Source organism: Pelobates fuscus, chromosome 6 (assembly GCF_036172605.1).
Source record: "Pelobates fuscus isolate aPelFus1 chromosome 6, aPelFus1.pri, whole genome shotgun sequence".
NCBI classification, from domain to species: Eukaryota; Metazoa; Chordata; class Amphibia; order Anura; family Pelobatidae; genus Pelobates; species Pelobates fuscus.
In genome coordinates this window covers 91,737,592-91,764,955 of record NC_086322.1, presented here as the reverse complement: position 1 = coordinate 91,764,955, position 27,364 = coordinate 91,737,592, and the positions used below count along the sequence as shown (strand labels likewise).

The window sequence follows — 27,364 nt, the reverse complement described above, 5'->3', positions numbered from 1 at the left end:
GTGTGTTGTGTCAGTGTATGCAGTGTGTGTGTGTTGTGTTAGTGTATGCGGTGTGTGTGTGTTGTGTTAGTGTATGCGGTGTGTGTGTTGTGTCAGTGTATGCAGAGTGTGTGTTGTGTTAGTGTATGCGGTGAGTGTGTTGTGTCAATGTATGCAAAGTGTGGGTTGTGTAAGTGTATGCAGTGTGTGTTGTGTCAGTGCATGCAGAGTGTGTTGTGTCAGTGTATGCAGAGTGTGTGTTGTGTTAGTGTATGCAGTGTGTGTTGTGTTGGTATGTGCAGTGTGTGTGTTGTGTCAGTGTATGTAGTGTGTGTTAGTGTATGTAGTGTGTGTGTGTGTGTGTTGTGTCAGTGTATGCAGTGTGTGTGTGTGTGTGTTGTGTCAGTGTATGTAGTGTGTGTGTTGTGTCAGTGTATGCAGTGTGTGTGTGTTGTTTCAGTGTATGTAGTGTGTGTGTGTAAATTTGCAATGAGGAGGGAGAGAGGTCATTTTAACATTTAAAAAAAAAAAAAAAATTTAATTAATTAAATTGTTTCTCCCCCCTCCCTGCTTACCTGTGTCTAGGGAGGGGGGAGATTCCATCCCCGGTGGTCCGGTGGCATGGTGGGGCCCCCCGGCTCCCTGTTACCGCAGAGGGGGCCCAGGCCTCCAGCTTCTCCTCTTCTCTCCTCCAATAACTCTCGCGAGACCCGCGGAGCGTTGCCATGGCAACCGGGTCTCGCGAGAGTTATTAGCCGGGAGGAGAAGAGAAGAGGCTGGAGGCCTGGGCCCCCTCTGCGGTAACAGGGAGCAGGGGGCCCGCGGCTGCACACATAGATCGCGATATTCGCGATTTATGTGTGCAGGGAGGGAAAGTGGGGCCCAGGACTGCCAGAGCAGTCCGGGCCCCCCAGGGCCGCCGGGCCCGTGACAACTGTCACGGTTGTCACCCCCTGATGGCGGCCCTGCTGTGTCATCTCCGTCTGCATGATTTATAGAGTACCATTTTTTGTCGAATTTCTTGTTTTTCAACCTTAAAGCTCATGTTATATTGTCCAACCGTGGATTAATCTCTGCTGTACAGCATGTTTTTAAATGTTTAAACACTGATTTTGTTAGTTACCAATAAATATAAGCTTAATTTTATTGATAATTTACATTTCTGTTCCTGTGAGTGGTTGTGTAGGCAGGGAACCAGTGCCCAGCTTTCCCCGGGCGGCCTATAATGCTATTGAGATGGCTCGGTGCCAGAGATTGGGACAGGTTGAGTGCTTTAATTTTGGGGGTTAATATATATACCAATAATTTTATTTCCACCCTCGTTCAGTGAAACATCCAGCACGAATGACCGCTTACCAAATGGGCCAAAACTGTCCGGTTTTTATATTGGGTCACTTGGACTGCAAAATATGAACACTGTTTAGGACTCAAAATTATTTAAGAGCCAAAACTGTACCCGGATTTCAGCTTTTCCGATCACTGCAGAGACATCAAAAGTATACAGAGACAAGCAGTTAATTTAGCCAAAGCAACAAGAGGCACCCTATCATCCCAGTCATCTCAAGACTAGACAAAAACATGAAATCTTCTTAGCAACTCCTATGAGTCCATATTTTGCCTTTTTTCACAGCAACTACAGTCATCGCCACAAGTGGGTGGTTTGGGATTTCAGATGGGCGGTGGTGGGTTCTGCAGAAAACGCCCAGTGTGTAATACTTAGTAATAAAAGTTCATTTGGAACGTAACTGCAGATGAAGGAATGTGTTTAATACTGTCACTTTAAGAAGATTTGATTTATTGATTTTAGGTCTATTCAATTTAACAATTGTCGTTAGCATTATAAATTGTTAATATTATAAATTGTTAATATTCTATAAAGCTCCTGTTTAGGATTGCTTAACATAGATCATTAGACTAAAGTAGAATTAATGAAATGAAGTAGATCCTGAGTAGGATTGTATAACATAGTCCATTAGACTTTAATAATATTTAAGGAAAATAAAGCAGTTCCTGATTAGGAAAGTGTAACACAGTCCTCTAGACTTTAGTAGCAATTGTGAAATAAGCGTAGTAGACATTCATCAGCTGATCAGGATACTTTCAACAAAGGAAATAAGAAGCAATATAGGATCCAAGAGGACAGACTTAAGTATTCCTTATCCTTCCAAATAACTGTAAATATGAACCAACTAATAATCCCAGTAAACTGGAGAACTTAGCTTGATTGCTGTAGATGTTGTTAAAGGAAGTCCTTTCCAGATTAGCGAAGATAGAGGTTCACTGAAGTAATTTGGGGATTAGAGGTAAACGTAGTCAAAGTCTGTTCTGAGTCTGGGAGATGAGCAATGTCGGTATCAGGTATCAGAGGTTTGGTGCACGGCTTATCGAGAGAACGAGCTTCGTTGGGACTTGGCAACAATCTGGTAACAAATTCCTTTTACTATGGAAGCACGTGACGTCAGACGCATGGATGGAGTTGGATCAGAGAAAACACGGAAGTCATTACAGGTGAATGCCGATCAGACAGAAATGATAGTGGAAATCATGACACAGTGGGCCTCGATGGCCGTGGACCAAGGCCGGCAGGGGAGACCCTTTCATCTTCCCTGCTGACCCATGCAGAGCAAGTCTTGCTGTAAGCCCTCTTGGGCTGGTGAGGAGATCAAATATCTCCCTCACCGGCCCGCTGCCACTTAATTCCAGCAGGGGGAGGAAAGGGCCTGGGAGGCTCTGTGTTGCTCCTGCGAGCAGGCTGGTTGGAGCGTTGCTGCTCGTTACCATGGCAATGCTCCGATACAATGCTATGCCTGCAGGTGGGCCGGAGGAGCTGCATGCTAAAGTGAACATGCCACCACTGCACAACCAGGTCTTGCAGCGTTATATACCCCCACCCTGGTAAAAGGTAAGAAGAAGAGAGGGGGAGACATTAAAATAGATTTTCACAACTCACCCACCTACACACAGCATAGACCCTATGCACCCTTCACACACAAACACACACTACACCACTTACACACACACACACACACAGCCCCCTCACATGCACACAGCACACCTCACACACTCAGACTGCCCCCACACACACAGACTGCCTTCTCAGACACACACTGCCCCCTCACACATGCACTATCCCCCCCCACACATGCACTGCCCCCTCATACACACACAGACTGCCATCTCACACGCACTTCACCCCTCATACACACTGACTGCCCCCTCATACACACACACCCAGACTGACCCCTCACACACACTCCACCCCTCACACACACTCCCTCCTCACAGCGGCACTGCCCCCCTTACACAGGTGCTGCCCTCCCTTAGGCAGGCACTGCCCCCTCACAAACCCACCGCTCACTCACACACACTGCCCCCTTCACATACGCACAGCACCCTTAACACACACACACACACTGCACCCTTCACACACATACACAGCACCCTTCACACACACACACACAGCACCCTTCACACACACTACACCCTTCACAAACACACTGCACCCCTCACACTGTAGACAAGAATGTATGCACAATTTTGTGTTTGTTGTTGTTTTAGAGAGTTTTTAGGTGGTAAACATGGGTTTACATTTAGAAAGGAAGAACCTATTTTGATGTTTTTCTTGAGCACACACATTTTCATAAATTACATAATGAAAACTAGGAACCACTTCTCTTTATGTATAGCATTTAGGTTGACAAAGTCGAAAATGGGTGGAGTTTAAAGCTAAGTTTCAGTCAGGTTTCCCCTCAATTCATCAGTGAAATCAATCCCACTGAAGGGTGTGAACAGAACAAAATGGCTGCACCTAGGGATTGAGATCAAGCACAAGTAAGAAAAGAGAATTAATATAAAAAAAAAAGACAAGTGATAAAGGAGGGACTATAATCATTACGATGCAGGGGGCATAAGAAATGGAAAAACAAAAAACTAATAAATGACAGGGATTTCCACCATTTACACTTCAGCAAATCATTTTAAAATGTTAATTTAAAACTTTGGGTCTGTTATGAACATTTAATTTATCTTGGAATTTGAGGAACATTCATCTAATTCAGGGTCAAATAATTAGAGCAGTGGAGGCCGAAAGATAGACTCCCAGCTTTTGGGAAATATAACTTCCATAATGGTCTTCACTCCTCAGTGGTGGCTGCAAAAGTTTAAAGATGGTGGTGATTGTTCCCTGACGTGTTGGGCTATGCTCATTTCACCCTTTGCTATGAAAATTGTGTATATATGATTTACAATGAAGGGTGCAGACCAGAAGCTGGACTCCGAGGGAATTGAGATTGTAGTCCCCCTCCTACAGGTAAAGAGGAGGGGGGCAACAATAAAAATAAATAAATAAAACAAGTTTGTACAGAGACTGGACACAAAACATCATTCCAGACATTCTTATAAATATACATGCACACAGATATACACTCACAGTAACCTACACACACAAAGTAAAGACAAAAAGGGAATTGGGGCCAGACCCGGAACATGAATTTCTTGGCAATGGTGCTGCCATAGAGACCAAAATGTATACATAATACCGATAAAGGAACAGACACAAAGTCTTACTCATAAACACACAGTCATCTACCAGACACAACAAAATGCAAACACACACACATACTAATACACATTGCCAGACACACAATCAGAAATACACAAAACCACATATACACTGTCAAAGCATACTGTGACTGTGCATCTGTCAGTGTGTGTCTCTGTGTGTCAGTGTGTTTGTGAGTGAATGTGTTAGTGTGTTTACGTATGTGTGCACATGCTAGAGTGTGCATATGTGTACATGCATCATTGGGTATATATGTGTGCCCATAAGTTAGTGTGTGGGTCCAAAGACGCAGCATGGCTGCAATTTGTGGGTGATTTGGTTTGGGCAGTGTCATGGTTATGTGCCAACAGATACAATATACACAAGGCAATATGTCAGTGTTGTTTATTCACTAATACTTTTTATTTACAACACTGTTTTATTATCTGTAACTTCTAACTGATTTTTTAAATTTCCACTCCACCCAAAATTTTCATTTTTGTTTCCATTTAAGAATGTGCTATTTATATATACTGAAATGAAAAATACATTTAAAAAATACTTTTATCACTTGGTAGTGAAGAGGTTAAACATCTGATACAATGAGACATTGCCATGTTCAATATCATAAACCTATAGATACATGTTTATGGGAGACAACACGGACTTTGTGCTGGAATGATGAATATCTCCAAATATTTTATTTAAAATAATTTCCCCCCTTGTCCACTATTTCTCTAATTACAGTACCCCCCAAAGTCCCTGTCCTGACCTTTCTTCCTGATGTACACCTGGGAGCCACTGGGACCCTTTCCCAAGCTGTTAACCATTGCCACTATTTCTCAAATTCCAGTCCCCCATGCTCTGACCCTGCTCCTTGGTGTATAACTGGGAGCCACTGGGTCCCTTCCTTAAACTGCTCTTCATTGTCCCCAGGGAGTCTCATTACCGGCTGCTGCCCTAGGTCCTCCTCCGCCGGTGCACGGTACCATGTCTGTACCTCTGATTCAGGGTGAGTAGGAGGGTAGCAGGTGGGTGGATGACGCGCTCCCGGGCTGTGCGCACTGAGCCACCCAAGCCATGCTCTGACAGCCACTTGGTCACACTATAAAAGTGCAGCCATCCAACAACTTCACTACAGCACACTGCCATCCACAGAGCGCACGCTGCCAGCCACAAAGCGCACAGGGCACACTGCCAGACACAGAGCCAGACACACTGTCAGCCAGGAAACTACCCAAACTCTCACTGGAGGCTCTGCTGACAGTGCTATCTCCCGCACTGCTAGGGAAGGGAACAAAGTGATGCTCAGCCCAAGTACCTGTAAAAGGCAGCTAGCCTTGCCCAGCGGACCTGAAGGGAGACCCCAGAGCAGTCACCAGATGCACCGCTCCAGGAGGCATCCCCCGTGTGGGCTCCTGCTGATCATTATGCTGTCATCCTGGACCCTCACCTGTCAAGGTAAGAGCACCTTGGCTGTCAGACAGTCTGCTTCTATGGGAACATGCTCCTCATCCTGCTGGGTACTGCGCTGTTTCATGATGTGTTTTTTTTTTTTTTTTCTTCAGTTTTATTGCTAAATTCAAATACCTAATAACACTTTTTACTTCCCCTGCTCTCCCCTTTCGCCTCTCTGCTGACAACTTACTTTCTCCACTATGGGCTCTAGTCTATAACACAACTTTTAATTCTAGTCCATCAAATGGATATATATTATTTTTCCTTACTAGGCAGTCACGTTTAGGCAGTTTTTAGGAAACTTGTCTCATTCTAATATCTGATGATATTGTTAATAATATTAACTCATTCTACTATCTAATAATGATACTTTTACTGTTAATAGTATTAACCCATTCTAATATCTGATAACACTTTTAATAATATTAACACAGTCTAATATCGGATTATACTGTTAATAATATTAACCCATTCTAATATCTGAAAATATTTTTAATAATATTAACCCATTCTAATATCTGATGATATTGTTAATAATATTAACTCATTCTACTATCTAATAATGATACTTTTACTGTTAATAGTATTAACGCATTCTAATATCTGATAATACTGTTAATAATATTAACCCATTCTAATATCTGATGATACTGTTAATAATATTAACCCATTCAAATATCTGATGGTACTTTTAATAATTTTAACTCATTCTAATATTTGATGATACTGTTAATATTAACTCATTCTAATATCTAATAATGATACTGTTACTGTTAATAATATTAACTCATTGTAATATCTCATGGTACTGCTAATAAAATTAACCCATTTTAATATCGGATTATACTGTTAATAATTTTAACTCATTCTAATATCCGATTATACTGTTAATAATATTAACACAGTCTAATATCGGATTATACTGTTAATAATATTAACTCATTCTAATATCCGATTATACTGTTAATAATATTAACACAGTCTAATATCAGATTATACTGTTAATAATATTAACTCATTCTAATATCCGATTATACTGTTAATAATATTGTGTGTGTTTCTGGGATTCCTGTGTTCATATCCTGTATGTAGAATCCCTTGTGTTCACAGACCTGTCTCCCTGCCCTGTAATGTCCAGCTGGATGTGTGTGTATCCCAGTGACCCCTTCATATACTCAGTCAGGGCTTCTCTTTCCTGTCTGGTCTTGTAATTTGTTTTTCTCCAAATACTGGTCATTAAAATACAATATATTAGGGTAAGTGGAAGTTGAAACATGGATACAATGAGATTAATAGGATGATTGAGTGGAGATGTAGACAATAAGTAAGAAATCTATATCCAGTTTATAAACTGGGCAAAGATTTGTCATCACTGCACACAGGGAATAGCTACACAAACTATACAGCATCACCCCCATACTCTCTTTTTTTTTTCTTATTTAAATAATGACATTGCAAAATATACATTTACCTAGTGACATCCTTTCAATGGCACACTATTCTCATTATGATCTAACTCATTTCCAGACTAGCTAGCGGTTCTATCAAATGTCAGTGCTCGTTGTTCCTTCCCTTGTGAATACATCTGTGGAAGTGGCAGTATGTCCCACGGGATTCTATCTCATTTCAATGCACATATTTCTACATCTGCATTTGTCTCTAGTATCACATAACCCCCACGATTAAATTAAATATAGGTGTATTATAAAACATATATATGTTCTTTTCTTTATTTTATATTACTTGGTCCCTCTTGGTTTGCTAAACAAAATATCATAAGAGATTAATTGCTCCTTACTGCAGTTTATCCTCTTAGAGAAGCATTGAGGATACACAGTGCATCTACGTCTCTCTCTGCAATCCATCAGTTTAAATGCTTCTCATATAGAAGAATTGGATAAACATAGTGTCCGCCATTAGCATACTTTGCACATTATATACATCCCATAATCTAATAAATTTTTGTCAGACAATCCCAGTAGCTGTTTGTTTCATAGCCACTAGCAAACATGGAAACTGCAAAATAGTGCTGTTCTTGGAAACTGTTTACATATTCAAGGCTGTAGGGGCACCATTTTTGCCCCCAGATCACTTCATTAAAAGGACACTCCATACCCCTAGAACACTTTAGCTTGCTAAAATGCTTACTGTGTGAAGAGTGTGTCCTATTTTTTCATTTTACAAAAAGTGCAGATTTCAGTAGAAATTGGCACTTTTATAAGTTAACTTGTTCACACCCCTATGGCTTTCAAATTGACAACAGGTCCTGTTACTTCCTGGTTTGGTTAGCGTAGTGGAGCTAAACGCAAAAGGCATCAATTGCCCAGAACACCTGCCTTGCAAAGACAAACTAATTGAGCGGCATTGGGAAGTCTGTGATTGGACAGCCACAGAAAGTCTGGGCGGGGTTAGAAGGAGAGGGCTAGCAAATGCTGCAGAAAAGAGATCTGCAGCTCTTACAAGTTGTTTTTGGATATACCCTCAAGAGAAAAAAAAATGAATTGCATAAACAGTATTTTTTTTTATTTTTTTTGGTCAGTGGAGTGTCCCTTTAAGATAGAGTGGTTTTGGTGGTTAGAGTGTCCTTTTAATTACCCCCCAATTTCAAGAAACAATATTATCTCTTCATGTGCTTATATATAATTTCAAGGCACACTACACTGCACACTATACTACCCAAGGTATTGTACCCAATTACAAGGAATATTGTTGCCCCTGTTGATATTTTATTTAATTTCAAGTCACCCTATCTTACCCTATGGGTAGCTTAAAGTTTTCTATGGTCCATGTAATTCTACAGACATTCAAAGCACCTTATTCTCCTCAATGATATTATATCTAACTTCTGGGGTATACTAAGTTACTTCATGTGATTACATCTAATTTAAAGCCATACAAAGCTCCTCATAATGTTAAATCTAATGTCAAGCCAGTCTCTTTTCAACATTGTGGTTATATCTAGAATATCTATATAAGTGTTCCTTATTTTGTACCATATCCCTTTTCACATGTATTCTGCATCATCTTATAATTATATACAGACGATCCTCACTTACCGACCGGGTTCCGTTCTTAAGACTCGGTCATAAAACGAATTGGTCGGTAAGTGAGCATGAGATACAGAGCATGCGCACCAGTGAAATTTCCCTGAATGTTCCCCGGACATAGATTTAAGGGATTTGCTGCTCTGGTGCACTTGTCTATGTTCTTATCTATGTATAGACCAGCTCTCCAACGTGGGGAATCCCTCGAATCCCCGAGCTAGAGAGCTGTTCGTTAGTCCGAGTCATCTTTAAACAGGTCAGTTGTAAAGTGAGGACTACCTGTATTCATTTTAAAACTCCAGTGCACTCTCATAAAGAGTAGCTCTGTCCAAAAACAGTGTTTTAATAAGACATGTTTTTAAATGGAGTAAGCTTGGCTGGCAGTAAAAGAAAGAAAAAATAGACTTACCCGAGAACTCACTCCAAAGCCAAGTTTTGTCTTCAGCCCCGTCTATCTTTCGTGACATCACTCCCTGTTGGTAGAGGAGGACAGACATCCCAAAGGCTGGGCTAAGAGATGATTTGGGTGGCATGGAGACGGGCCATGCCTCTATTGGTCGTTTGTCGTCCGCATACATAGCATGCTGACGACAGTTGGCCAAAATGCCCAGAATTAACATTCACACTCTTGTTCTAATGACACTACTGGAGGTGAAATTTCAACTCTGGTAGTAAAGTGCATTATCTATGTAACATTTCACAAAGAAAAGGACTCCAAGCACCATAACTACTTCAATTCACTGAAGTGGTCACGGTACTTGGAATAGCTCTTTAAGTGTTGGCCTGATTAATATTCCGTTTTTAGATAATGGTTGCCTGTGTTGTTCTTTGGTTTTTTATGTGTGTTTTTTTTTGTTATTAAAAATAAGAATTAATATTATTTAATGGTTTATTAAGTCACTTTTCTTACCCCACAAAAACATATTTCTTATTCATAGTTTAAGACACAATATTCTTTGCTATTCAGCAGGTAGTTTTGTGTTTTATGACTTCAGCTAAGCTTGTTTTTTTATCGTCAACATGAAGAAACACATCATTCAGAGACTTCAGAGCCTATTTACTAAAGAGTGAATTCTGGTGAATTGAAAAGGTGATTGCAAAACCATGCTGAACTGTAGCTTTTTTACAATGTAGTTATTTGTGTCTAAATTTTGGAATACGGTTTTCAGATCATCACAATTCACAATTTATTGAAAAAAACAAAAAACTAGTATTTTTCAACATTTCATTTCAAGGAATACGCCCCAATTCCTTTGTAAATGATCTGATTATAAAAGCTTAGTTTTGCCCGTACCCTCATGATAAATTATAGTTTAGCCTTTTAAACACATCACCTGTGATGATTTTAAGGCACCGTTTCCTTCCATTTTTTCTTACTTAATCTAATGCATAATTCTCTCCTCTCAGTTGTATTTGTCTACATCTCATTTATGTCACGTTAAAGCACAATTATCCTCTCCTTCATTAACTATGTCATTTATTACACTGTGGGTCTAGTGGACTGTTGTTCTTTTAACCACTTTGCTACCATTTTATTTTAATTGGAACTAGAATTTAAAATATAAGATGCATAGCTAGCTCATAAAACTAGAGAAATAAACCACTCATTTCATATACAGATTGTAAAATGACACAATTTTAATTTTGCAGTTATTCATTATTTTACAGAAATGTAAGGAGGGTAGCTATGATATGGTATCCCTTACCTTGCAATAGTTCAGACAGAATCTGAAAGGTTATATAAGCAGAATACATTTTTGCACATACAAGAGTGTAAAAATAGATTAAATTATCTGCTTATGGGTTGCCGCATCCACCATATTTTCAGGGAAACATAGTTTTGTCAAATGTATGAAAAAACATGAAAAGGGTAGCCCTACAGTTTGTTGCCTAATTACTTAATCTTATGCACCTTCTGAATTCTACATACTACAGGGCAACCCTTTTCATGTGCTTCCCATCAATATGTATACCTGATATTAGTCCCATGGTGGATCTAGTCACCGTACTAATGGGTGTTTGGAATGAATTTGGTTGGATTTTCAAGAGTGCAACATATTAACAATATTGTATAAATAATATAAAAATAATGTATTTGTGTACGTATACATCAACCACCTGTACTATGCAGGTGATTGCATTTTGCACTGCTCACTTGCTTGAAATCTCATATCTGTCATTTTCTCTCTATGGCCAGTAGAATGAAGCCAGATAGGACTATATGTACATTTTTTTTAATTTTTTTTGCAACGTAAAATAAATGTTAGCCCATGTGTACATGGAGCTGGTATAGAAGTTGTTAATTTGGTGCTAGTTTTATGATTTTAACCATCCACTCTTGGTCTTCTTCAAGGCAATTTTCAGGTAGCATTGTTTGTTAACCTATTTATAATTAAATCACAAAACATCGTTTGTGTCCTAAAACAATTTAACTAACTTCTTTACAAGTTATCTGCTAGGAAACAAAATGTACACACACACACACACACACACACGTGTATATATATATATATATATATGTCCATTTGTTTCCTAGCTATGAATTGTTTCATAGCACATATGTGATTTACAAATATAAAGCAATGTATATATATATGTACATAAACTTGCCGATCGCAGCTGCTCACACTGATTAAAACATTAGCACTACATACTTTGTGAAGTTATCTGTGAGTATCGACTTATTTATATGGCGAGTATGACTCTCTTTATACTCTCTCCTGCATATATAAGTTGGAACTGTCGTGTACAGTGTATGGTTTATGCACAACCTGATAGCTAGCTAAAATGATTTAAAAATATATATTTTATTATTCAGTGTGCATCATATGCCATGCTGTCGTGGCACAGCTTGGGAATTCAGTTTATATAACTGGATCCCATGGTGCCTTGTGTGCAAGCTGTGTGAAGAGCCTGCACATGTATGCCACTGTAAACCAAATGTGCGTGCAGGTGATGGTATTATGTAAGCAGATGTGTGAACACACATGGCCATGCCAGGAAGAATTCATGAATCCCCTGGAGTATATTCAGATATGATGGTTAGGGAGAACAAAAAAAAAAAACCAGATCAAGTAAATTGCCATGGCAAATCTCCTTCACATTTTTTTTTTTTGTTGCTGGAGAATAAATTATTTGTAGCAGAGTAGATATTACAAGTGGTGCTAATGATTTGTAGTGGAGGTTTGTCCATAGTGGCACTTGGGGCAGCGCCCCACCAGTTTTTATGTGGGGAAAACATGTATTTGTAATAGTTTAGAAACACTAAGATCCTTTTTTTTCTGGAGACGAGGGTGGTAGGTAAGCCATAAAATATAGAAATTAATGTCTCTTTAATTCATTATGTAATAGGTTTCAGTTCTGCAGGGTTCCTTCCCCCTCATTGGTAGCTGTTATGAAAAGCTTACTTGAGAGTCTCTAGGCATGTAAGAAAATGGGTCTGGTTTTAAATCTGCCCTGTTTCTGCAGGTTTTGCACATGCCTAGTGTTCTTTAAGAAGGAATTTTAGGAATTTCCATTGAGTTGTAATTCAGGCAGCAGAGCCTGCTGCCTGTGAGTGGAGGCATGCTATTTGCCTCTCTATTCATCTAAGGATCTCTATTCATCATTGGCTGATAGCACTAGGAGGTGGGGTTACAGTGCCCACAGGGGAGAGAAGCAAGAAGCCATCCTGAAAGTACAACAGAGAGCTCAGCAGCAGCAGCTCCTTGCCCATGTCAAACATAAGTGTATAATATTATCTTTTTATCTCTCCCAATTACCCTAGTAACTGCCTGAAGGCCTCATTAGGCAAGGGCATTATATAGAATTAAATATATATAGTTAAGAAAGCCCTGGTTTGACAAGGTGATGTTAAGGAAAGGGGGCATTTCTGACACAGAGAACTGTGCTGTCCTTCACTAATTGTTTTAATAACTCATACTGCACATACCCACTATCTTCTTTAAAGTACCCAGTCACTCTACAGCTGAGACACTCATGCTATGGCTAGTTGAAAAGTTTTGAAGCTTCAAACTGCAGGACTGGGGTGTGACTGAGGACTGATCTAATTCCGATTTTAATCTGCAATGATTGTTGATTCTATGAAAGGAGCACTATAAGGTCAGGAACACAATCATGTATTCCTGACCCTAAAGGGTTAAAACCACCATCTAGCCACCCTGACCCCCTCATGCATCCCTAAATATAGTAAAATCTTACTTGTATTCACGTCTGGAGCTGCTTACTTTGTCCCTGTTTCCTTTTGACCTGCCCACTGCCTGCTGACATCATCAGAAGTGGTAGAAGTGGTGATCCAATCACAATGCTTCCCCATAGGATTGGCTGAGACTGATAAAGAGGCAGATCAGAGGAAGGAGCCAGAATGATTCAAACACAGCCCTGGCCAATCAGCATCTCCTCATAGAGATGAATTGAATCAATGAATCTCTATGAGGAAAGTTCAGTGTCTGCATGCAGAGGGAGGAGACACTGAATGTTTGGATGTATTTTACGCAGCCATGACCCAGGAAGGATCTCTAACAGCCATCTGAGGAGTGGTCAGTGAAGTTATCACTAGGCTGTAATGTAAACACTGCATTTTCTCTGAAAAGACAGTGTTTACAGCAAAAAGCCTGAGGGTAATGATTCTATTCACCAGAGCAAATTCAATAAGCTTGTTCTGGTGACTATAGTGTCCCTTTAACTATGTCAGCTACATCTTGTCTCCATATTAATACTGCAGATTAATTATACTGCCAGCTGTAAAGTTAATAAAGAGTCTATTAGTATCCTGCTGTTTTAACCCTGTGCACAGTGTGTGCTGAGAGCTAATTGTGAGACAGGGTAGGTGACATGGTTGGAGTCTATTAGTTTTTTTATGCTTTAACCATGCTTTCATAACAGCAGTAATATTTAATAGAAAGCTAAAGTTATCATAGCAGGACAATTACTGAAGATGCGATCATGTGAAGAAAAGCTTAGAGAGGGCTAGGAAGACAGAGAGAGAGCATTAAACAGAGACATGCACTGTGTGGGGATCTCTGTATTGCAGCTCTGTGTAATCCATCACAGTGATCCTGGCTGTGTGGTAAAGTTATGGATATCTTGATATTGTTCCCAGCTCTGTGTGTTATTTCTCTGTATTTTATGCCGCTCTACCTGTTGTATGGATATCTCTATAGTCTATGCAGCTCTGTGTACAGACACTCGTCACTTACTGACCGGGTTCCGTTCTTACGACTTGATCTTAAACAAACTGGTCAGTAAGTGAGGATGCACTACAGAGCATGCGCACCAGTGCAGGTCTATGTTCTGCAAAATTTCCCCGAACATAGGCAAGCGCAGCAGAGCAGAGAATCCCTCAAATCTATGTTCAGGGAACGTTCCACAAACATAGATTAGATGGATTCCCGGGTCTGGTGCGTTTTTCTTTGTTCGAGGAAATTTCCCCGAACATAACTTAGAGGGATTCCCTGCTCTGGTGTGCTTGTCTATGTTCTAGGATATTTACCAGAACATAGACACACATACCAGAGCAGGGGATCCCTCTAAGCTATGTTTGGGGAACATTCCCAGAACATAGACCAGCTCTCTAAAGTGGAGAATCCCTTGAATCCCCACGCTAGAGAGCTAGTCGTAAGTGCAAGCCATCGTAAAACAGGTAGGTCGTAAAGTGAGGACCACCTGTATTGTATAGGTATATTTATGTTGTGTACTATATTGTATGGGTATCTCTGTAGCCTATGCAGCTCTGTGTATTGTATAGGTATCTTTGTGTTGTGCCCAGCTCTGTGTATTACATCTCTATATTTTCTCAGCTTTGTTTTTGGTATGGTTTTCTCTGTACATTACTCAGCTCTATGTATTTTATTGATATCTTTATGTTGCCCAGTTTGTTATAATGTATGAGCATCTCTGTATTATACTCAGCTCTCTGTATTGTTTAAGTATATTTGTACTGCATAGGTAGAAGTACAATTTTGGGGATGGAGTCTGGCGTCCCACCATCTTAAAACGTTACCAGCCACCACTGATCAAATAAATAAAAATGTACATATTTTAAACGTGGATCTAAAATGCATTAGTACGAAATGCAAAACTATGCATTATATATATATATATATATATATATATATATATCACAGAATAGGTAAAGAATTGACTGCACTCACGGTCTTGGACTTCACAATGCTGTGTGACAACAGAAGATAAAATGAGGTTGAGGTTTCAGTCCCATTTCTTGGTCCTGAGGAAAGTTTGTTTATTTGAATTATGTTGTTGATCCTGACTAAAGTCCCCAAGTAGGACCGAAACAACCTAATTTTACCTGTATCTGTTGCTACAGACATTGGAATCTACTTATTAATGGATAAATAAAGAAACATAATTTTCTACAATAAGACCATAAGAGCAGTCAAATCTTCACATATTCTGTATATGCATGCCAAGGACTAGCACCCGGCATTTTGAATATGTTTGAAAGCAATCATGCAAGGACATTTTGTATTTTCTTATATACAACGTTGCCTCCTAAAGTATCATGTCCAGTTCATAAGTCCTTATCTTCAGAAAGACAAAACCACACTAGAAATTATTTTTTAAAAGGGCTTTTAAATTCTACAAGATTGCATAATATATATCAAAAGAGAGTCAAGGCATTGAAGGAGCACGTGCATGGCCATTCTTCGTGTAAATGCATGCAGGTTTAAAGATATAATTATAAGTTGTTATGGTGAAGGGGTGGGGGTTAATGTTAGAAAAGGTTTAACATCAGTGTTAGATTACATAGGGCAGGCTTCCCCAAACTCTGGCCCCGCAGATGTTGCTGAACTACAACTCCCATGATTCTCAGCCTATCTATTTAATTTATAGAATCATGGGAGTTGTAGTTCAGCAACATCTGGAGGGCCAGAGTTTGGGGAAGCCTGTGGTCGGAGTTTGGGGAAGCCTGACATAGGGGGTTTAGTGTTAGGAATATTAAAAGCTTAAGAAGAGTTACAGTTGTGCTGTAAGGGCTGTTTAGGCTTATTGGGTTCAGGGTTTGAGTATAGTATTGTAGTACAAGGGGTATTTTAGGGTTTAGGCTTCGAATGCTTGCATTTGAGACCAAGGAATGAGCCGATTTTGGTTTTGAGGGGGGGGGGGGGGGGAGGTGTTAGACGTAGGGTTAGGTAAAAGGAGTGTTTAGGAGTTATAGAATTTAAAGGGTTATTTGCAAAGTACTCACCCTTCTATGTCTTCTGTAGACCAGATAGTCTCCTAAGATTGATGATGTTGAAGCTGTAGTAGTGTTTATACAGCGTGTATCACTTAGGCTCCTGGTACCTATCTCCCCACACCAGCCTAAAAGGGGCACTGTAGTCACCAAAACAACTTTAGATTAATGAAGCAGTTTTGGTGTATATAACATGCCACTGCAGTTTGCCAAGGTACTTCCTGCAAAGATAGGTTTATATTTCTATAAAGCTTCCTTTATTGGACATTCTGTTTAATTTAGAATTTCATATCTCCCGCTCTGTTAAAAGCCTTGTAGACCTTGCAGGAGACTCCTCTAATTAAAGTAAAATTTATAGAACGTTAGATGAAAACTTCTAAAGTAAGTTAACATCCGGATAAAATATTTGATCTAAACTCAGTCTTTATTATACAGTATAGATTGTATATACAATATATAAAATATATATACTATACTAATAGGAGGCAGAAAGGAGCTGGAAAATGAAGTCAGTAGCAGTCTCTCATGTGATGGGAGCACTTGGGGCTGTAACCCCTAAATTGGATGAGTGGCTTCAGCAGAATCCAATTGGGAGAGATCTCGAATCTCCCAACTGGAATCTGCTGAAGCAGCCAAAATACTGTTCAGAATCCTCAGACCTCCAGGCCTCTGGTGGAGGACCTGAAAATGAGAAATACACAAATGCAACCCAAATAGGTGAGAAAATCAATTAAAGAAAATCTTTTTATAGAAAGTTGTGGAAGAGATTTGTCAGGTTATTAACAGGACTCCCCCCCATTCAATGTAGGCTTATGTTGGCCAATCCTCTCCCCTTTTTATTATTATTTTTTAAATATAACGTTTTGGAAGGGTATGTCTGGTTATTTAATAGGACTCCACTCTCTGTTTATGTCACAAATACTAGGAGAACCCAAACACACAGACAGATCACAGACACACAGATAATGCAATACTGGTCCATAGAATGGCCGGGCTATGCAAAAGAGATAGAGTAGTCAGAGTACAAGCCGAGATCAAGGATCACAGAAAACAGAGTAAACGAGAAACGAGCCCAAGTCAGTAACCAGAGAATAAACCACAATACGAGCGCGCTATTGGGCTATGAAAGACCACAACATGGCACTGAGGCAAGGGGTAGGTAAACTTATATACACACAGGGTGTGTCTGATTGGCTAACTTCCAATTAGTGTTAATTACAACACGTGGGAGGTGTCTTTTCCCTCTCTTGTGATCAGTGAGGTCATCACAGTGGCCAGGTCACATGACCGGATCTGACACACACATAAGGAAGCTGCCTTGGAGCATGCAGCGTCAGAAACACTGTCAGGTTGGGGAGCAGGGACAGCTGCAAGCTGTGGACAGGAACCAGAAGACGCCGCTCGCGGTGATGGGGTAAGATAGGACGCCACGAGCGGCGCAGGGGGCCTGACAGTTTGACATTCAACATAGGCTTCCATTGGCCCATTCTCTACCTTCCTTAATTTCAGTTACTGATTGCTATCAATACCCAGAGGTAGACCCTCTTTCCTTTCAGGCATACTGGAATGCTAGTTTTTGCACACCTTTCACTTACACCATCTCCAAATTAAAGGCTAGAGTAGCTGAACTTAAAGAATAGCTGACTTAGAGAATGTTTCTAGCTCGGCTATTTTGACATTATATTTGAAATTCACTTTGAAATCACCTTCAATTATCACTTTAGTATTCGTTAATCTCACTATGCTGTATATTCTGAGTACAGCAATACCTCTGCCAAGAGTTTTTTGGAGAATTTAGAGATATATCCTAATGTTGACAAGTAGCTTGCTTCCCAGAGAAGCTATTTGTTGAATTGACACTATCTGTGGTGTGTCAAAATACTGACCAGCATCACATTATTTCTAACCCTACCTAACCCTGTCTAACCTTAATACTATCTAACTTTTACCTGATCTAAAGCCCTAACTACCCCTAGCTAAACCCAACCTTAATCCTAGATTGTCCTAACACTTGCTAACCCAAACTCCAACTAACCTGAAGCACAGCTAACCAAAATAAAAAGAGACCGACTGGGGATCAATGAAACAGTATTGGTGGGCTCCTTCTTTGTGAAGCAGTCCACCAATACCACAGTACTCACTGATCGCAGTGTGTACTGGGCACAGAGACCACTTGCACTATGGGCTGACAGATGTTTGCAGGGCAAGCTATCAACAGCTATTGTTGGAAGTGTCGTGCTTGAAACCTCCAGAAATAGCCTAGTGCATGTCATAATCGACAAACACCATCACTCCTGCCGGCCACCAATAATGTTTATGGGCAGTTGGCATCCAATCGCTGTGGTACCTGTGTGGATGCTTTGGGCAGCCTGTGGGTCTATTGCCAGGCTGCCTCACTTATGAGGAGTCTGACAATAGCTGAGTCTCACAGTGAGATCAGTGGTTTGGAGGGACTGAAATGGACATTGTAATCTGTCACTATCTATATCAGTGACAGCAACCGACAGAGTAAGGTGCCTGTCATAAAGGGGTTAAACCTGTGTAAAAATAAACTTCTCATCTTCCCACTTTATAATAATAATCCTCCCGTCTTGTAATAATAGTTGCCCCCGGCATGATTATACGCTCAATATCCCATCTTTGCAATCCTCACTGCCTTGATGTTATGTATGCAAACGGCCTCACCTTGCTTTACACCTTATAGACCGTCTGTCACAAAATGCTGCCAATTCCACCAATTCCTCCATCTCCTCCTTTCTCACACAAGATGTTGCTCATGCAGAACTTCCTGCAGGCAGCTTAATACGTTTGTAACACCCTAGTCTCCTAAAATCCACCTCTTCAGTGTACCCTATGGACTCCCAGGATAACTGTCATTCTAAACCTTTATGTTACTCTTTCACATTAATTAATGGGCCCATTCTCCATTTCACTCTCACCTTCCAATTCTGTTGTTTTATCACTCTGTCACTTGGTTGTTATCTCCCATACTGCCCTCCCTGTCGAGTTATTATATCCCACTTCTTCTAGATTGTAGGCTTGTTTGATCAGGGTCCTCATCAACCTTTTGTCCCTGTGACATTTCGTAATAGTTTGTCTAATTTTTTGTAAAAATCTCCCTTTCTAAAATTGTTGCTAAAAAGTGCTGCGGAATATGTTGTCGCTACATAAATGCCAACAATAAAAATAACAATAATAATAAATATAAATGGTATGGTTAGTAATTATTTATGGCTGGGTTTCATTAAGGTAAATGTTGGAGGCTTTGGATCAGGGGATACAGCCCTTCCAGATGCTGAAGATTGTAATAGTGCATCCATGCTGTCATGACATCTGTCCTCATAAACAGTGCGATAATGACTCTGTACTACGTTGAATTTTGCAACATAATTGTTTCATTATAATGATGTGCAACTTCTTTTGCATGTGCAACATTTTTAAGTGAATTACTGTATTCAAAAACCTTTTACAACAACCGTTGACTACTAGCTGATGGCTTAAAAGTAAACAGCAACATCGTTTAGGCACTTCTGTTTTTTATGTCCAGTTTCATTTGTCCAACCGACACTTATGGTTTTGTAGCCCGTACATTCATTGCTTCTCTTGTTTAACCCCTTAAGGACACATGATGTGTGTGACACGTCATGATTCCATTTTATTCCAGAAGTTTGGTCCTTAAGGGGTTAAGCCACTGACAACCACATGCCATCTGCTTGTGCTATCATGTAAATGAATTATTACTCCATCAGACAGGTAATTTGAAATTATGGTAATGTAGAAGATTGGCAGACTAACTTAGGCAAATCTTTTTTCATTTGCTGTCCGATAGGAGAATCTATATAGTATCAGGGGCTGAATGAATCAACATTCTAATTATTCACTGCATATATTTGCAGTCATAACTCAAGTGAAGCCAACGTTGCAATTTCATTAGCAAAGCTAAGCTAGTGCTTCCAGTTATTTACAAGTCAGTTTTCAATAACGTTCGGGCTATTAGAGAACATTTAACATCAACAGCATATTTGGAGAAAAGAAAAGTTATTATAAAGTAACGATTGCACAGATAACCAGCTCGTGATGGCGGTGATTAATAAATATAGTAACATTTTAAAAACCATTCCAGAATATAGACGGTATCTGGCTCTGTTCATACGTTTTTTCTTTGGAATAGATTGCATTTTCACAGGATTGCAATGTCGGTACTGGGATATTGGTTGAGAAAACTTGAATACAATAGTATACAAAATTTATTTGATCATGATGTAAACATTCCAGTTGTAATGTTAAGTGTATGCATTGGGACACCTGTGTCAGTTGAGTATCAATATGACTCCAAATCGTCAAGTGTCACTAATTGATGCTGAGATTACACCAACTGCAAAACCCAAAGGCAAGCTTCAGACAATACTTGGTAATTCACCAGCATGGACGCCTCAAGCACAGCAGTTATTTACTGAACCTAATCTTGAACTCTATCCTCATTATTTTCCTAAACCTGATCCTTCTGCAGCTCTTACCTTCCCACCTTCCTCTTGCCCAGTTTGCTTTAACATCTCCATCCCAATAGTGGTTACTGCTCCTGATTTCATCCTGGCTTTCTTTTGACCCTTTCTTAATACTAGTATGGTATACAGAACCTATCCAACTTCCTAACATACTGGAATGATGGTTATTGTACCTTTTACTGTCTATTGTATATGACCATCGGATGGCCCCAGTGCTAATGTTTACTACCTTAAAGCCTACCTGCTACTGCCAGGCTTTCTTGGAGAGAGAATGGGTTCTGATTTTTCAACACAATTACTTAATGATTTCTAAGATGCCTCTATAACATAGGATATTACCAAGCTTGCAAATATTATCAAAGGGGACAGCAAACCGATTACTTATCTGCAACGATGGTACTCATCTAGAGAAGAGAGAAGAGAAGTCGATTCACTGGAGGGCTGCAGTCCACACATATTCTGAAATTCCAACTCCCATTCTCCTAAATAAATGAAAGTCATAGCAGCATATTTAATTCATGGCATGATCATGAAAACAGATGAAGGAGAGATTATGTTGGGATGAATATAAATAAGTATATATTCATATTCATGCACAGTGAACGCATCTTGTCATCGTGCTGCAAAGTGATTTCCATACATACCATACCATATCATATAACAAAAAATTTGATTTATTTTCCTATACAGAACCATAAGACTTGGATTAAGATCTCATAGAGGTTCAAGGCAGGTTATCAATTTTGCCCCCTCCCCCCTCAATTTTTACATAAAATAGGGTTAGGCAAATTCATGGTTCCAGAGCCCTTGTCTACTGCATTTGTCAGAGGCAGCTTCCTATGGTTGGCTAATTGTTAATTCTGCTCTGTTAACCATTCCTAAATGACACCAGAATGCTTTCTGAGTAATGATATCCATGTGTCATGTAATATGGTGGTGTTAGTGGAGCAGCGTTCCTAGATTTTACAGAGGAGTCTAACACGGTTGAACATTATATTGGCAAGCTCAAAGCATGGGACTTGTTCTAGAACTTTCTGACATTTTTGTTGCTCCTATTTATCAGACAGAAGCTAATCTGGGTCCATTATCAACAGTATTTCCAATTTATATTGAATTACATGCATATTCTTGTGAGGCCTAATTTATTGGTCCCCTCTAGTCAACCTACTTAATCCCCTATAAGAATGCCTCAACTAATGTAACCAATGTAGCTGTAGCTGTAGTTATTATGGTGGCACCCTAGTCAAATCATTTTAGAACCCAGGTGATTAACCAATATTCCAGTGTCATAAATAAATAGATTTCTTTGTAAAGCTGGTGTATGTTTTGAATGATAAATTATGTTCTAAATCTCTCTCTATGTATATGTATATATATAAATATATCTATGTGTGTATATATATATATCTTGATAAAGATCTTGATAAAGACCCCAGGAGGGTCGAAACGTCGATTTTTTGTACACAGATTTGGTATTATGATTTAATACAGTAAAGACCATTTTTCCACTATTGAAAAGTCCTAGTGTGCTCCCTTTATTTATAATTATATATATATATATATATATATATATATATATATGTATATATATATATATATCTATCCTTAATTTACTTGGCAATATATAATTTACATTTAAATTTAATAGACAAAAGCATTAAAAATGGAAGAGCTCTACGCATAATACCTTCTACCGATGTCTGTAGAGCTTATGGTGCAAGAAGTGCCCCTAGTGTGGCCCACAAACCAATTTTTTATGATTGGACACGTGTCCGTTCTCATTTATTGTTAAACTGTAAGTACCCATTGTGATTTGCCCCATTAGACATTATTCATTGACTTAGAGTGTCAGCTAACACCAAGTTTATGGTGTCATGAGCGGTCAACAATAGGGATGTCAGCCGGGCATGCAGAAATGCCAAGTTGACAGAGCAGCCATGCATACCAGGTAATCAACATGAGAAATTCATGAAAATCATGCATGGAACTAAATTAATCATCATGCTAATAAGCTCTCTGCAAGATTATGTAATTATGTTTCAAATAATCTCGCCAATAAGCTATAACTAAATTATATAATTAATTAAGAGTAACTCTGTAGGATTTATACCTCTGCTTTAGTTGACATAATTATTCCCTTAAGTACGGAGGTATACAGAAAATCAGCCTGCTCTAAGTCCCTCTTGGTATTTAGAAATAGGAATTATCTCTGTAAAGATCACACAAGTAATACATAAACTGCAGACTTGCCTTTTTATTTTCATTTATTTTATTTGTATTTGAGCGTTTTTTTAATATTCTTTATTTAAAAAAAAAACTGAAATTTGCATTCACAGAGTGTCAGGACATATAAAAACATTTATACAAATTCCCGTATTTAAAAAAAAAAATGATAACACTCTCATTCTTGCTAAACGTTGAGATACAGAACCCATTGTTGGACCCAGGTATGGTGTGAAGGGGCTCCATGCACCGTAAGCACTTCAGTGTGTTTAGTGGTTATAGTGCCTAGATATACCCTTTAAATCAATTAGTATGTCAAATTGTAACTTAGCCCCAGTCAGTTCATATAAGTATATTTGTATGTGGCTACATTCCAGTCTTTTGTGTGGCATGTATATTGATCAATTATCCTGCACACGTTATCCCATACTAGCTGTTTACATTTAAATCCGATGAAGGTTCTCTGATAAAAAAAAAACAGAATCTGCAATATATGTTAAAGTTGGTCTGAGGATGTATTGCACAGGTATGTTCAACAAATCCATATCTGTAACCTCAATACTGGGTAAAATAGTTCTACAGTACCTGAGCAGTGCTCTCCGTCCTGTTGTCCACTCTGCTTATCCATTCTGCTCGAATGCAAGCATTTTCAGAAATAGATGTATTACCGGGCCTTAGAGTGGCTAGAATTAACTTAAATAAAGAGAGAAAGAGACAAAATCAGAAACTAGCTAAGATCAGTATTACATATAGACGTAAATATGATAAACAAGACGGATCAGGATTTCAGAGGTACTCAAATATCCAAAAAACTAGACGGGGTCAAAACCAGAAATACAAACAGACTTAACCCCTTAAGGACACATGACATGTGTGACATGTCATGATTCCTTTTTATTCCAGAAGTTTGGTCCTTAAGGGGTTAAGGAATGCATTAGTCGGGTACCATGGTGTAAACCACCATAGAGCACCGAATAAGGGCCTAAGCATGATATATATATAAAGTTACTTGTTCTGATTGGTCCACATTACCCCTGAGACACCAAAAGGTACGAGAACGAGGTCACCTAGGTGAATACGACAATTCAGAATTGGAAGGGACGTTCTGTTAATGTTCAGCATATAAGGATGCACTGTCCGAGCGAGGAGCGTCCAAGTTGCTATAAGGATGCTCCATTCGAGTGAGGAGCGTCCAAGTTGCTATAAGGATGCTCCATTAGAGGGTGGGGTGTCTAAGTCCCTATGAAAAGACAGGCCGAGCAGGCAAATGGTGAATTTGATGCGAGTGACCTGGGAAGAGGACCGAATCAATGCGTTGATCAGGTAAGTATCTTGACAATTATAATTTTTAGATTTCTTGAACTAACAGAAATAAATACACCTCACATATTTATAATCTAATATCATTTGGGGTTTCAAGGCAAAGTCAGGACACCAGATGTCAGGATAGTCAGTAAACACATCTATCGTTGGTACAGGCAGCAGGCAGAGTATAGTCAAGCATATGGAAGAGAGGATTAACTATTGGCATGGCCAAAAACCAAGAATGTAATAGAAAGCACTCCAGACAGGTAAACCAGGTTCAAACACTTAGGGGAGGGAAGGTTGGCTTTTTAATGTTTTTTAACTAAGTGTGTCTAACTGGTACCTGTGAAAAATCTGGAAAAACTGCCACATGTATCATATAACAGGTGCCACATGACAGAAGGGTGGCAAACGCAGCACTGTGTCAAGAGGTGTAAAGTCAATAAATGAAGCATGAACTGAATGCCACACTGGTGGTATGCTAAGATGATGCTTGCCACTAATTAGCCCCTGAGTATTAGTTTTAGTTGGTAATTGTGTTGAATCTTCTGACTTTGTCCCAAATGTAATATATCTTGTGTATCCCAAATACTCATTATTTTTATACAGTAGGTGGAAAACTTTCATGTAAAAAAATAGTAATATGGATGCATTTGTCAACATCCTTCATGGAATCCTGTCGAGCAGACTTGTATTCTGCAAGTGTCAATGTCATATTTGTTAAAAAAAAAAAAAAAAAAAAAAAAAAGATGTATTTGGAAGGTCTAGAAATAAATGTGAGGATCTCTGTGCTGAATACTAGGCTGGCTGAGTGGGTTTGACACATGTTCACAAATGTAAAGACATAAATAAAACTTTTATATAGAACAGTCAATGCGATGACTGCAAAAATGTTTGGATAGCAAGATCTGCTTCAGGTACATTAAACAAGTTGTATATACACGGTGTTTGCAAAATTACAAGTGAGATGTACTTATCAGGACAAGAAAAGACAACGTGTATACCTTCTTGTTGGGGACACTTGAAAAATGACCTGCTTATCCTCATCTATGTCCTCTCTTGTAGCCGCACATTCCCATCGTTAAGAATGTTGGTTTAGAATTTGCGGCGGGAGATGTTGTGTAAAATGTACTCTCTGCATAGCATTTTACAACTTAGAACTTAGAATGCTTCTACAAGGAGTAATGTACAATTTAACCTTGAATATATATGACAGGATTTTCTGGAGGGAGGAAGGAAGTTGTGTTGAATATCAGCAATAGCATCATCTAAAAAAGGTGAGTAAGGGGTTAAAGAAAGAATATGTGTCATTGGGAAATGATTATGGAACAAAGGGTATGTCTTGAAAAAGACTCAATTGAGCAAAAACATTGCCATTCTTGTCCAATACAGTATGAACTGGATGTACCTTTGTGTGCCCATACCTTTCTTCTTGTTTTGCTCTGGGAAATGAGCTATGTTACCCTGTATATTGGCCTTTCATTGATGATGCAAAGTGGTGTAAATCCCCTGTTGTAAGGTGAAAGCTTTATTTTTAACAGATCAAATAGACGTTGAAAATCTATTTTTCAATGCCTTGAGGTTGGCAAGGCTTCATTGCTTGGTAGTTTTAGAACACTTAAGGATCAACTTCATAGTGATCCAGGTCATTGTATGTTGCTGCATTAAGATGTCCTTGAATTCTTATTATTATTATTATTATTGTTATTATTTATAAAGTGCCAACAAGTTCCGTAGCACTGCACAATGGGTGGACTAACAGACACATATTTGAACCAGACAAGTTGGATACACAGGAACAGAGGGGTTGAGGACCCTGCTCAATGAGCTTACATGCTAGAGGGAGTAGGGTATAGTGACACAAAAGGTAAGGGTAGGGTAGAAAAGTAGGTTGCTAGGATAGTGTTCGTTGAGGGCTTAGTGATTTCAGGAAAGGAATCCGGGTGCGGGGAGGGAAAGCTGTTCACAGTTTAATTGATATGCTTTCCTAAAGAAGTACGTTTTCAAAATATTTTTGAAGGAGTGGAGATTGGATGAGAGTCTAACAGAGAGGGGAAGGGCGTTCCATAGGAACGGTGCAACCCTAGAGAAGCCTTTAAGGTGAGCATCAGAGGTGGGAATACGAACAGAGGTTAGACGTAGGTCTCCGGCAAAGCATAGGGGCCTAGATGGGACATATTTGTGTATTAGTGAGGATAAGTAGGTGGGAGCAGCATTGTGTAGAGATTTGTAAGCAAGTGTCATGATCTTACATTGAGCTCTATATCTAAGGGGAAGCCAATGGAGGGACTGACAAAGGGGGAGACATGGGAGGTGCGGGCAGACAGGAAGATGAGCCTAGCTGCTGCATTTATTATAGACTGTAACGGGGCAAGTTGGGAACACATAAGACCACTGAGAAGCGGATTACAGTAGTCAAGGCGAGAGAGGACAGCAGCATGGACAAGCACATTTACATAAACACAAAGGTGTCAAGCCAAAACCATTTCCTCTCCAACAACTTTACAATTATGAGCATGCAGTTCGACTGGCAGCATACAAGCACTCACCAAATCCAGTCATCCACCAGACTGACAGACATTGGATCATTACTTAAGAGAAAACATGTCCACTTTTCAAAAATCTAATTGTAACTAGCATTACAAAACTACAGCTGACATGAAGCATTTTGCATTGCTTCTGCAAACTGTGTGCAGCTGAATTTAGAAGCAGTTTAGAACCTTGTAGTAAATATTGTAACTGACAACCAACATTTGTATCTACTTTAAGCAGTGATCCTCTGCTGTCCCATTCATTGAGTATTTGATGCTGTTGTATCTTGACATTTCCTTTTTACAAAAACTGCACTTGTAGTTGACAAGGGCAGCTCTAAGTGAGGTCATACTTTATTTGAAAGGTGACTTATGCTGGTGCCGTTATTTATTTTTTGAAAAGTATTGCTTAGAGATTTTATCCAGTTCAGCTATTTTGAACTTGTGCTTGAAATTGACTTGCAATTCCCTTTAAATTCTTACTTTTGTGAATAACCTGTTAGTAAAGATGGCATTCTTTTCTGGGAGTGAAAATAATTTTTTGTAATGTAGGTTATACACAGCTAGCGCACTCATTGCAATAT

General features: G+C 39.3%; 1 protein-coding gene across 3 annotated transcripts in view; it reads left to right on the top strand.

Moving 5' to 3' along the window:
* The first annotated feature begins 5,652 nt into the window (after positions 1 to 5,652).
* NMU (neuromedin U) overlaps positions 5,653 to 27,364 on the top strand; it is a 69,573-nt gene continuing 47,861 nt past the window's right edge. For all 3 annotated transcript variants that reach the window (XM_063458024.1, XM_063458022.1, XM_063458023.1), the window contains exon 1: positions 5,653 to 5,980. In XM_063458024.1, the coding sequence (XP_063314094.1) occupies positions 5,824 to 5,980 (157 nt within the window). In that variant the 5' untranslated portion in view covers positions 5,653 to 5,823. The remainder of the gene's footprint in view (positions 5,981 to 27,364) is intronic.